Genomic DNA, 13582 nt, shown 5'->3' on the forward strand with positions numbered 1-13582 from the left:
AGCGTGGTGGGAAAAGCAGTGGAGGTTGCTTGAGGTATGTTAAGCTTACCATGTTAATTATCATTTCCCTGTTCCATATAGGAGTGCCCCCCCAAATAGCAATATGTTTGTTTATGTTAAATTCTGAATTTGGACGGGTGGTCATGCCAGCAATCTGCTGCAGCACAAAGAACAAAGAGTACTGGTGCTGACCTTTAAAGCCCTAAACGGCCTCGGTCCAGTATACCTGAAGGAGCATCTCCACCCCCATCATTCTGCCCGGACACTGAGGTCCAGTGCCAAGGGCCTTCTGGCGGTTCCCTCGCTTCAAGAAGCCAAGTTACAGGGAACTAGGCAGAGGGCCTTCTCGGTAGTGGCACCCGCCCTGTGGAACGCCCTCCCACCAGATGTCAAAGTGATAAACAACTACCAGACTTTTAGAAGACATCTGAAGGCAGCCCTGTTTAGGCTCTCCACATGGGTGGAGCTCAAACTGTGGAGTTTAAGAGACAGCCCCATGTAATACCTGCTTCAATAAAGATGCCCAGCGTAGTGATCCCCATTCCCCAGCTGACCGCCAGGCTCCCTGTGATCTCTAAGTAGGAACTAAACAGCAGACTCACCCTCCACGCCTGAGCCTCCTCCAACGCGACCGACAGGACCTCGTTGGGATTCTCAATCACCCGGCCCGTACAACCCGAGAAGTCCATGGCCACCAAGGTGTTATCCGACATGCTCCGCTATGGGATTGTTTTTTAGAAAGGGTTCAGCAACAGAGCTCTACAATATGGCAGCATGCAAATTGCAATTCAGTTTCTAAAATTATGTGCTTTATCAAGTCTTGATGAATATCTCCGGGCCAGGTAATGACAGAATCAAAAACACATATACAAGAGCCAGTGAAAAGCAAATTAATAATACCTGAAATAGAAGAACATAACCTGCCAATTAAAATAAATAAATCCTTCTATTTCCAGTGGGGGAGGGGGAAAGCTTGCAATCCTGGGGAGTCTCCAATGGGAGAGTATTCCAGATTTAGTGCCTTCTTTTGCTGTCATGTCTTGGTGCAGAGTGGTTATTACTGACAGCTCATAGTTGAATTTAAGGATCATAAAGTATCACAAAGCAGACAGGGATCCTCTGGGGCTGAACACTGGGGTTGCCCTCAGTTGGCACACCAAATTAGCTCCTGACAGGAGATGTTCTTATGTGGCCTTAAAGGCCCAAGGCAAATGCTCAAGTGTATAAAAATGCATCCATCAAGGAAAGTGTAGGAAAAAACCCACATATTAGAGAAAGCAACATACAAAAATGTTTTGTATTGGGGAAAACTGTTAGGAAAAACGCATATCTTAAGCAAAACTGCACATCTTAAGCAAAAATGTGGCCATTCGGAGAATGTGCAGTGTACCAATTTCCAAGTGGATGTGGAATGAAACTTAGGACTGGAAAAATCAGAAACGGAAATTGACAGGGAGGTGTGTCCATCCTTACTCTACAGACATTATGTTTGCCTTTATCCACTGATAATGAAAATCTCTGAAACACCGTCATAGCAGGGAGCTTACCAGGGGTACAGGCCCGATCCACGCTGTTTCTCTTTGCCGTGCTTGACACTGCTGGTAGTTTCTGTAGAGCTGTATGCCATACTGCGGAAAGGAGAATAGCTATTGGTATATGTGAGGTAGGCAATTCTGACAGCATCAGCCCAGCATGATCAATATTCTAGGCAGTGATCATGACATTTACTAATTGCTAGAGCTGGGTGCAACACTACATACTGGGAATTATTTGAGGGATTCTTTTTCCCATGAGGCAACAATCTATCGCTGCAGGTCACCCCATGCAGCACCACGATTTTGAAACTTTCTACAGACAAACCTCGGTTGTCAAACTTAATCCGTTCTGGAAGACCATTTGGCTTCCAAAAAGTTCGACGACCAAGGTGCAGCTTCCGGTTGGCTGCAGGAGCTTCCTGCACTCAAGCGGAAGCCGCGTTGGGCATTCGGCTTCCGAGAAACATTCGAAAACCAGAACACTTACTTCCGGGTTTTCAGCGTTCGGGAGCCAAAACGTATGGTAACGGAGGCGTTTGGGAGCTGAGATTTGACTGTACCACAGGGAACTCTTTCCACACCAACACGTTTAGGAGGAGTCCGAGGCATCACCCCCAGAACCCCTGAATGTTGCAAGGGAATCTGGGGCATATTCTAGGGTGCACACTAAATTCATGTGGAGCACAAACTGGGGTCTTTCAGATCTCCCTGTTGCTCTGTGCAAACTGAAACCAACTAGGACCCCTCTGAGGCTGCAAACTGCAAATGAACTCTGGTCAAAAACTTGTTCCCCTCCTCCACACCAGGAAACCTTGTATTCACGTTCTCTGAAGTCCACACATCCTCAGAAATTGTCAGAATATGCAGTTTGAAGACTACAGATGTAGTGAACTGGGTCTGAACATTGGTATGTCCAAAGTTCAAATCCCAATCCAGAGTCAAACTTGATGTGACATTAAATGGGTCTTTGTATTTAACATGTACAGGCTTCTTTTGGTTTTTTAAAGTGCAAATAGTAACTTTGCAGTGGGCAGGCTGATTAGTATTTGTAGCAAGATAAAACAAACAGTAAAGGACCCCTGGACAGTTAAGTCCAGTCAAAGGCGACTATGGGGTTGCGGCACTCATCTCGCTTTCAAGGGTAAGGGAGCTGGCGTTTGTCCACAGACAGCTTTCCGGGTCATGTGGCCAGCATGACTAAACCACTTCTGGTGCAATGGGTCACTGTGATGGAAACCAGAGTGCACAGAAACGCCATTTACCTTCCCATCACAGCGGTACCTATTTATCTACTTGCACTGGTGTGCTTTCGAACTGGAGCTGGGACAGAGCAATAGGAGCTCACCCCGTCGTGGGGATTCGAACCGTCGACCTTCCGATCGGCAAGCCGAAGAGGCTCAGTGGTTTAGACCACTGTGCCACCCGCACCCCTGTATTTGTAACAGACAAGGAGCAAGGAGCATAACTATTCCTTCTTATTCTGCAATCCTGATGAAAACTATTCCTTTAAAGTGGCTCTTTGCATTAAGGAGGAATCTTCTATGGACGTCATATTTTAGAAGAGTTCCCTGTACCTTAAAGAGGCGGAAGGCAGCCATCCAGCATGTGCGACTTTGCTCGTCTTCGCTGCAGAAGAGCTTCAGGCCTTTGGCCCCACTTCGCGCCTTGCATGGCTGCAGAGGTAAGAGCAATAATCGTGCACATGAGATGATGGTCAAAGAGTGCCCCACCCAACCATTTGTTGAAAGGTGTCAGAACTCACTTGCCCTAGGGATGAGCCCTGACCCACAGAACCCACTCACCATCTGGATCAACCAAATCGAGAGATTAAATAATTTAATTCTCCAAAAGTATGCATCCACCAATTCTGCATTTCTGCATAGTTCGCTATTCTGATTTACTGTTCCGGCTTTCCTTTATTCTAATCAGCCTCCATTGGGGCTCTGTCTGCCCTTTCTCTGCTCTGGGATTGGCTGGAAAAGCAATCAATCCCAGCACAGGGGCACAGCAAGATAACCCACCCTCGGGGGACGGTACCTGCCACATCTCTGCATGAGTTAGTGCTCTGGATTTTCCTCTTTCCAATTTCGAGGCATGCCCAGAAAAGTGATTCATGCAGAAACAGGAGGGAGGGATCCTGGGATGGTGGGTATAGACAGAGAGATAGAGATATATGTACACACACTGAAAGTAAGCTTTGTCAGGTGTAAGAGTGACATGTGTCTCCAATATTGTTATTTTCTAAATAAGTGTACATCAGTTACCACACTTGTGTGAAACACTGGTGTATAGTCAAGATTAAAACTTTTGGGTGCAGGGTAGGCAGAATTTGACTGTATTGATTAAAAATCAGAATGTGTGTGTATCTTAATAATCTTGAAAGGCTGTGGTAAGGTTTGATTCTGGATTCTGTCCAAGACATCCCATTGCTTGCTCTAACCAGGGATGTATTTTAAGCGCACTATATTATTGTATTACCACCCGGCACTTCTCTTTGTGCCTTTTAAAGGAGTGCTTCTCACCCTTCTTACCTTGATGCAAAAGCCATATTCTGTGGGGGTGCTGTACTGCTTTTTGCCTTGGGTGATGTAGTAGATATTGGATTCGTTTATGTCGACACAATACTGTAGATGTCGGGGGTCCTGGCATGAGGAAGACCAAAAACAGATACAGTCATACCGCAGGTTACAGACGTTTCAAGTTGCACGTTTTCCGGTTGTGCACCGCACCGAACCCGGAATTACCGGAACGGGTTACTTCCGGGTTTCAGTGCTTGCGCATGTGCAGAAGCACTAAACCACACTTTGCGCATGCTCAGAAGCTCTGAATTGCGACCCATGTTTCCGCAGACGTGGCGCTGCGGGTTGCGAACGTGCCTCCCTCACGGATCATGTTCGCAACCTGAGTGTCCACTGTAAAGTGTGATGCTATGCTCCACAGCATGAGGGTCTACCCAACCCCTGACTTCTCAGTTGTCTGCTGAGGTAGGTACCAGGTATGTTCTGTATATGTGTGGTCACATTAGCCTAAAAGAAGAATTTAGCATCCAGATTACACTAGGACAACCTTTTTGAGTCCATGGCTCCCTTAACCAACTACATTCTTTCTGTGGCACCCCTGTGGGGCTCAGGAGCCCAGCTATGTCACCCCTTGCCTGCAGAGCTGGCAGCTTCTCGCCCTTTTTCAAACACCCTCCCTTGTCCCTCAGCCTCCTCTCCTCTCCTTGGGAATTCTCTGGGCAGCAGCAGCTGCTGCTGCCATCCCTGGTCTCTGAGATACCCCCACCCCAAAGCTCGCCTGCAGAGCTTATAGCCAGGGCTGCTGGAATAAACAGCTGTGCAAGCCTTTGGGATGCAGAGACGCGAGAGGGTATTAGAGGAGGGAGGGAAGGAAAGAAAGAGGGACAGAGACCAGTGTTGCCCACAGCACCCCTGCCCATCATTCAAGGAAGACTACAGTGCCACAGCACACTGGTTGAAAACCACTGTGCTAGGCCAAGCACAGAATTGAGCATTGGTCAGGGATAGGAGACCCGATACCCTCCAGATATTGTAGGATTCCAACTCCCATGAGCACCAACCAGCATAGTCAGGGATAATAGAAACTCTAGCCCAGCCACATCTGCAGGGACTCCCCCTCTTTCCCAGGACCATTATTCCTCCATGAATGTGGGAAGTGGATATTTGGCAAATTTCTGGGGGTTAAAGAATTTTCTTCTTGGCTTAAATGCAAAGTAGCAGAAGGCTTTTCTTCTCTCTCTGTCTTTTTTTTAAACAAAGCCATCATTGACTGAGAGGGCAGTTATCTTTTATCTAAGAGCATCCTTAGGAACAATGGTAGGTCAATATGTAGCACCACTCCCCTGGCATTATTTCCTGGGTGGGAAGGTTTTCCCCAGGGTGTGGAAGGCTTTTTGAAAAAGAAAAATCTCTCAGCCAACCGATGCCTAAGACACAAATTCTTGAACTTCGCCAGGCCTCCAAAGATGAATCCAATCTTCAGGGGATATCGTCACCCCCACCCCCACCCCACACCCTTTGACATTTGCAAAAATCACTTGGCCAAATACTTCACCCCAGCACTAACTAATATAAATTTGTTGTGAATAAGAAAGAAGTCAGTAATTCAGAACTCATCGCAGCCTTAAATTCAATAGGTGACCATAGACAAGCCACTATCTCTCAGCCTGTGCCTTCCCCCGATGTGTAACATAGGGAAAATAACACAAGCCTGCCTTACAAAGGTGTTGCAAGGATTATTGATCTAAGGTGGGTGAAGGGCTGGGGAAATCATTACAGAGTATTCTACTCAGGTTCAATAATTCCTCTTTCTGTGGTGCATAACTTAGATTCATTTAATTGCAGATACCAAGAAAAATGGAAGGGCATGGATTTTGCTTCTGGTAGTTTGCAGTTTGTATGGCACTTTCAGCTTTTGGCAAACACATCCTAAGCCACTGGTCTTGGCATCAAGCTTCACGTAGCCGTTTCGACTGCAATAAGGTACCTGCTGAAATCTGCATTATTCAATTAAATTGCCCGGTGGTTCAGGCGTTCCTGCCTCCTTGACAGCTGCTGTTCTTTCCGATAGAGCACAGCAATATCACCCTGACAGGCTGCAAACAGGACTGGATGACTGAACTAAGACACCAACCCTTCTACCCACACAATGCACGCCACTTACCTTTGATGTGCCTTTGGTTGAGTAATAGAGCCCAGAGCGCCGTAGGGAGAAGTAAAACCTTTTCCATACTTTGCGTCCAACTTCTTTCAGGTGCATGAAACCTTGGATTTCGGGGCAGCTTCCTGAATTCAGCACATTCTGAAAGAGGCAGTCAGTTAAAAAAAAAGGGATGGCAAGGGTAGACAAGTGGTATCGCCAATGCTGCTGGCAGTCTATGTTGGCAGCAATAACTAGCCCTTCAGTTTAGGGCGCAGCTGTGTGGGAGACACTCAGGAGTACAGGAGTGCAGCCCTGGGGATACAGAAGACCCCAGCAACATCTTCTGGCTGCCTAGTGCATGGGTAGGCAAACTAAGGCCCGGGGGCCAGATCCGGCCCAATCGCCTTCTCAATCCGGCTCGCGGACGGTCCGGAAATCAGCGTGTTTTTACATGAGTAGAATGTGTCCTTTTATTTAAAATGCATCTCTGGGTTATTTGTGAGGCCTATGTGGTGTTTTTACATGAGCAGAATGTGTGTTTTTATTTAAAATGCATCTCTGGGTTATCTGTGGGGCATAGGAATTCCTTCATTTTCCCCTCCAAAATATAGTCCGGCCCCCCACAAGGTCAAAGGGACAGTGCACTGGCACCCTGCTGAAAAAGTTTGCTGACCCCTGGCCTAGTGTTTCCCAGTGGAATTGCGCTAGGCATAAGAGCATGGCCACCCAAGAATAATCCTTCTGGAAATAAATGAAGACCTGGGAATGGGAGCAGGTCTGAATGGGTAGAGGAAAGGAAGCAGGTGGGTTTTGTACCTGTATAAGTTCTGAATGGGACATGCCCTTGTTGGCTGCATCCAGGCAGCTGGAAACCATGGCTTCGGGGAACAGTGACTGCTGCAATGGAGAAGAAAAGAAAGGGGTGAGCCTTCCAAAACTGCACAGAGACAATTCAGATACTTGGCTGTCATGTATTGGTGTTTATAAAGACTCTCCTCCTGCAAGAGAGGGGAGTGGTTGTGGTCGGGAGCCGGACTTCGCCTCAAGCAGGGGGCGTTAGCCCCCTGCCTCCCATTCACCTGGCTGGCCTACGCCCACGGGCAGGCACCCAACCAGGTGCCTGCGAGGGGGTGTGTTTAGCAGCCCAAATTGCTGCGGCACCAGCCTTCCAGCCTCACTTTTCGTCGTCCCGTCGCGAGTCACCCACCCTCCACTCCCTTAGAGCTCAGGGTCTCAGTTTTCTTTTGGCCTTGCTAAGGACCTTAGGTTCAGGGACGCGGACTTATAAAAAATATTGGGGGGGGGGGCCGGGACAGCTCATGAATAATAAATAAGCTCATGAATATGCAAATAAAGTGGCGCCGCCTCCTCGTGAGCGAATAGGGGAGAGCGTGCTGCGCCTATTAATCAGCTCCGAAGGAAATTGGGTGGAGCTTTTGCTCGGGAGGGAGGGCAGGAGGCATGCAGCCCGACCCTGTGCATTTTGGGCTGGGGGAGGGGCGGCGATGGCGCTCTGCTGGAGGGGCGCCGGAGATTATTGGGGGGGCGGAGCCCCCCAAACGAATTTTTGAGGGGGCTCGGGCCCCCTCAAGCCCCATGGAGTCGGTGCCTATGCTTAGGTTGGTCGCCCTGGTTGTCCGAGGGGCCTGGTAGGAATTTTTCCATTTGGCATTAGGCTTTTTGGTTTTTCCGCCTACCTCGTAGCAATCGTCACAACTTTCGTGGTATTGGTGGGTAGGTTAGGCATTGGAATAATGTGTTGTGGTGTGTCGAAGGGCTAGGTGTGGCCATCGCCTATGCCTTCAATTTTTGGGTATTCCGTTAAAGAAATCTGGTGGTCGTGTATTCTGTCCGATGCCTGCTTGGCGGGAGGCCATGGCACGACCCTCGGTGACATCAGGGGAGAGCTTATAGTTGGATTAGCATCAACAGGCTCCACCTACTGGTGAATAAACCCCCCTGTTTTAGACTCACCCCTCTCTGAGGGGGTGGAGTCAGCTGACGTAATCCAATGCCTAAGCCAATACCTTTTCACTTGCTGTAATCAATAAAGTTGTGGCCTTTTCTTGCCCATTAACCTTATATCACGTGTCCTTGTGTTTTCATTCCACTACGCGGGGATCGGGTCCTCGAACCACAGTGCCAAAAGAAGGGAAATGCTTTCAACGCTTTTTTTTTAAAAAGGTAAAAATAAGGACAAGTTTATTATCCTCATAATTGCAGAGAGAGAGAGAAACTGCCAAGATGTGCTCCATTTTTGCTTCACGTTGTTTCTCTCTCTCTCTTTAAAATTTTCTTGTGCCCACTCTATAATGCTGATAACCCTATAACACCCAATATTACACAGATAAAGATTCAATATCAAAATAACGTGCTCCCTAGCCTAAGATCCTAAAGGGAGGGGAAGTAGAAAGTAAAAAGTTGCTGTCCCCTCCCTCCCTATAAAGTCATATAATTTCTAATGGTTATTGATACACTTATGGTCACCAATCTAAGCAATACACATCACTATACATCATTTCGTGGCTGCATTTCATTTTGGGATACACACTTTGACACAACGTAGTTAATATATTCAGAAATGTTTATCTGAGTGTTTATAGTTGTTCTATTTTTATTTTTACTTAATTGTTGATGTCGTGTGCTGTAATGTAAACAAAGATATATCTTGACGCAACCATGTTAAACTGTTGAAAAGATGAAAACGAAAAACTTTGTTACAAAAAATAATAATAAAGTGGGGAGGCTGAGGCACATGTCCCTGTGCTTCTTCAGCAGTGTAGGAAGGTCTGAATAGGGTTTCTGAGTTTGTTTGGCCGAACGTACTTAGAAAGCTTCCTACAATCAGAAACCCTGCTTTATCGGGATTCCCAGTTATGGGGTGACTTCTGTGCAAGTTCAGCTGAGCACATGAGGAGGCCCCCTTCAAACCTTTGAACTCAGCACCCAGAGGTTGAAAGCAGCCTGGTGCTTCTTCCCAGCTCTGATCAGTCCCAGCCAGCATTGCCAGAGGCCAGGGATGATGGCACTTGCTGAGGGCTTTTAATGTCTGACCAGGGATTGTGATGATAATGAGGATGATAGTACCCCACCCATTTGACTGGGTTGCCCCAGCCACTCCGGGCGGCTTCCAGCGTATATAGAAACATTATTTTTGTAGTTGTGAAGCAGAACATCCCAAAATATAAAATGTCATGTACTTTTTACATTATCAGTTGGTATAATAAGATATGTTTCATATTTGAAAACTAAAATTAAAAAAAGTTTCTGTTGTACTTACAGCCAGAGATATAAATTCAAGTAATGCAGAAATGTGTTTTTGTGTTTTTTGGGGAGGGGGTCTATTGGGTTGTTGTTTTTACTTTTATGATGCATTTTGTGGGTTTTATATCTTGATTTTATTCTGTGAACCCCCAGGTTTAGGGAGGTATATAAAATCAATAAATAATAAAAATGTAGTAAAACCTAGAGGTTTTGCAGAAACTGAGTATAGGCTTCTAAAGTGAAACACAAAACATTTACTAATCAAAACTGGCAGGTGCTACAATTTTATTTCATACAAGCTAACAGATGTGGAATTAGGGTGGTTTGTTTTTTTTTAAAGCAAAGGATCAGGAAACTTCCATTTAATGCAGGAAGGAAAGAATGGTCTCCCCTCCTGGCTTTATGGTCCATTCCACTTACTGGCGAGCTCTTGAACAGCTCGTACTTGGCGTAGTTCTTCCGGAAGACAAACCTGCTGTCACCCCCAACAGGCCACGTGGCCTGAACCTCCACCACCGACTCATGATCTTCCAGGCATCGCTCTGGCAAAATAAGAGCAGAGAGAGATTAAAACAAAAAAAATGCAATTTGGGTTTAAGAACCTCTTTAGCAGCTCATTTCTATTCCATGCTCAACAAATATGGAGAACAGCTCTGGTGAAGGGTATGAAGCATGCTAGTTAATATAACATTCCTTGCACACAGAAAAAGAGTGTCCGTTCAACCCCGTATTCATCATGAGCAGTTTGTTTCTGTTCTGCTGCAGTTCACCTTCTGATAATAATTTATTATTTATATCCCGCCCATCTGGCTGGGTTTCCCCAGCCACTCTGGGCAGCTTCTAACAGAATATTAAAATACAATAGTCTATTAAACATTAAAAGCTTCCCTAAACAGGGCTGCCTTCAGATGTCTTCTAAAAGTCTGGTAGTTGTTTATCTCTTTGACATCTGGTGGGAGGGCGTTCCACAGGGCGGGTGCCACTACTGAGAAGGCCCTCTGCCTGGTTTCCTGTAACTTGGCTTCTTGCAGCGAGGGAACCGCCAGAAGGCCCTCGGAACTGGACCTTAGTGTCTGGGCAGAACGATGGGGGTGGAGACGCTCCTTCAGGTATACTGGACCTAGGCCGTTAAAAAAAACTTCATTGCCTTTTCTCACTGACCACTGTGGTGAAATGTTTCACAATTATTTACGTTATTATTATGCTATTGCAAAGGAAACACAATGCAAACCAGAAAGGGGAATACCATCAATCACATACTATTATGCATAGTTTCTGGACTGAATACAACAACCGCTAATACTGACAGCATTCCTTGGATTAATTTCTGTTCTGGGCTTGGGACGAATAAACAAACATGGGCAATTTCTGTTCCCATTGCCACTGATTCTTCCACATCCCTGATCCTAACTCTGTCATGATGCCCTCTAATAATAAACGTGTGTGAGAGAGCACATGTTTATGCACACAAACATAGGCAGCCTGGCCCTCCGAATCCTGGCTTTAAGGAGACCCCTCCGTTCCTTACCTAGGGCCAAGTGCTGATAGACCTCCACTAGGGACCAGCACTCATCATGCAAAGCGTGAGTCTTCTGGACGAGCATCTCACAGACGTGACGAGCCGTGGCCCCTGCTGTGACCTCCACTGAGCGGCAAGTGCCATCTTCGCTGTAGACCTTCACTACCTGTGGGGTGGGGAAGAAGAAGAGGAGTTTGGATTTGATATCCCGCTTTATCACTACCCTAAGGAGCCTCAAAGTGGCTAACATTCTCCTTTCCCTTCCTCCCCCACAACAAACACTTTGTGAGGTGAGTGAGGCTGAGAGACTTCAGAGAAGTGTGACTAGCCTAAGGTCACCCAGCAGCTACATGTGGAGGAGTGGAGATGTGAACCCAGTTCACCAGATTACAAGACTACCGCTCTTAACCACTACACCACACTGGGAGAAAGCGAGCAGAGGTTAAGAGGGGAGGGAGAGAAGCACAAATGCTGAAGGATGGTTCAGACCTATGAGCATATCCCCTGGGGATGGCCAGTGGCTTAGATGGCTTAGGAGAAGTCTAGCATTATCCTTGATAGACAAATAGCAAAGGGAGACCGCCTTGCTTTCATGTCCTGCTTGTGCACGTCCTGGGCAGGAAGCAGGACGCTGGCCTAGATGGACCCTTGGTCTGATCCAGGAAGTTGCTTAACAACTATTAAAAGATAAATTATTTTAATAGTTGTTAAGCACACCCTTAGTGGATGGATTTTCACAGACGGCAAGGGTACATGCAATATCTCTGTTCTCAGTTCCTAGCGTCCTTTCTATAAGTCAGTTACATTCAGTATGAGACACTGCTGTCAGAGACATTGTGAGGTTTGTGGGGGGTGGGGAAGGAGTGAATTGGTGAGAGCTATTAAAAGAATTTTGTGCTCACAAATATTTGCCACAGAACCCTTGCATGCTGTAGAGCAGGAGTGGGGAACCAGGGACTCCCAAAGCACCTGCTTTTCGCTACTGTTGGAAACAGGATACTGACCTCCTTTGACTGCAGTGATCTTACTTTCTTAGTCAGCTGGAGATTATCTCTCCTTAACCCAACTATTCCACAAGAGGGAGCAAACCAATTGCTCAAGTAAGACAACTGAGTCAATCATATTGTTGTGAGTTTGGATCCAGCGTGTGTTAAAAGTAAACCAAGGCTTCCCATTCTTGGAATAGCCAAGTCAGCCTCCTAGTCAGGTGATAGCCTGGGTGACGGGCCATTAAGGAGAACACAGGAAGGGGCTGTGTGGGAGATGGCAAATGGGCAGGGGATGCCTCCTTCAACTCCAGGCAGTTAGAAGGAAAAAGCCAACATTGAGAGCAGAGAGTTGCAGTGTTGAGAGACAGAAGCAAAGCAGCAAGCTGGAAAGCAAGAGAGAAAGAACAAGGCTCAATTTCAGTCTGAATCCAAGCCTGCGGCTATGGGAGAAACAATACCCTTTTGGGGTGTTAATGCCGTGAACCCCTCCATGGTAGGCTCAGGTTGTATATATGAGTGTGTAAATAAACCATATATCCTAAAGACACCACAGTCTCTGCTGTGCCTCATTCCGAAGGAAGCACAAACCCCGGGGAAGCGCCTGAAACCCCCACTCAGAGATGACCTGTGCATGCTATTAATCAGCAGAGTTAGCAGTGACAACTGGAAGCATGAATGTGAGCATCCTAAGAATTTATTAAGCAATATTTACAGGACAAATCATAATGGCGCCTGCTCTCTTCTTCAGCAGCAGACAGAGAAAGAAACAGTGCAACAGCACAACATAACGGAAGAGATAAGACGTAACTTTCATCTTCAGACTTTCCCAGCTCATGAAAGTAAACAGTGACATGTGACTACCCAGCCACATATCAGCAACGGGAGGAGTGAACTGCTAACACTCAGGCCTGCCAAAATGGGAGATTCCGGGATGCAATCAGAGGCAGGAATGGCTTCTGCAATTCCAGGATGTTGTGGTGGGACGATTGAGGGATATGGGCTTAGGGACCAAAAGCAGCCCCCTAAGCCTCTTTATCTCACTCTTGGGGCTCTCGCAAGGCCACATTCCCTAAGCCCTTGAGCTGAAAAAGGTCCCCTGCCCCTGACCTAAGCCAGAGCAGAAGGGTTTACAAGTCACCACTTGGCTCTTTTCTTCCTTGTTTCAACCAGCCTCCCCGGGCCATGAAAAGGACTTTATTTTTTTCAATCAATACAGGTCCTCTTCCCACCTATCGGGGCTGATGCATTGCTGTGACAATAGCTGCAGCCATCCTGATATTTTGGAGACTGGGAGAGGCTACTGGAGGAGAGTGCGTGTGCTACCTTCATGCCCCCACCTCCCCAATAGACAAATAACATTTGTGAGTGCCTGACTTAAAGGTTCAGCCAACATGTGTAAGCATCACCCATGCAGCAGGACCTTGCTCATGATGCAGTGGCTAGCGCAAGAGGGATTTGTGGCCGGGTTGAAGTCGCTATGCCGGCATGCTAACAATGCGAGTGCGTGGGCCAAGGGCTCCATTTAAGGAAGGACTCCACAACCCAGATACTTCTAATAGGACCTATCATCTGTTAGGGCAGCACGTCCCCGAGGGTCAGTTGCTTTCTTTCCA

At 46.9% G+C, this 13582-nt stretch overlaps 1 protein-coding gene across 7 annotated transcripts in view; it reads right to left on the reverse strand.

Moving 5' to 3' along the window:
* Positions 1–13582, reverse strand: part of GRB7 (growth factor receptor bound protein 7) — a 78351-nt gene that overhangs the window by 5804 nt on the left and 58965 nt on the right. For all 7 annotated transcript variants that reach the window (XM_081168663.1, XM_081168664.1, XM_081168660.1 and 4 more), the window contains 8 exons: positions 10990–11146; positions 9882–10003; positions 7014–7094; positions 6219–6356; positions 4067–4177; positions 3110–3208; positions 1548–1628; positions 603–719 (listed from right to left, as the gene is read on the reverse strand). In XM_081168663.1, coding sequence (XP_081024789.1) covers positions 603–719; positions 1548–1628; positions 3110–3208; positions 4067–4177; positions 6219–6356; positions 7014–7094; positions 9882–10003; positions 10990–11146 — 906 coding nt within the window. The remainder of the gene's footprint in view (positions 1–602; positions 720–1547; positions 1629–3109; positions 3209–4066; positions 4178–6218; positions 6357–7013; positions 7095–9881; positions 10004–10989; positions 11147–13582) is intronic.

The sequence above is a fragment of the Podarcis bocagei genome (assembly GCF_964188305.1).
Source record: "Podarcis bocagei genome assembly, chromosome: 13".
Lineage (NCBI taxonomy): Eukaryota > Metazoa > Chordata > Lepidosauria > Squamata > Lacertidae > Podarcis > Podarcis bocagei.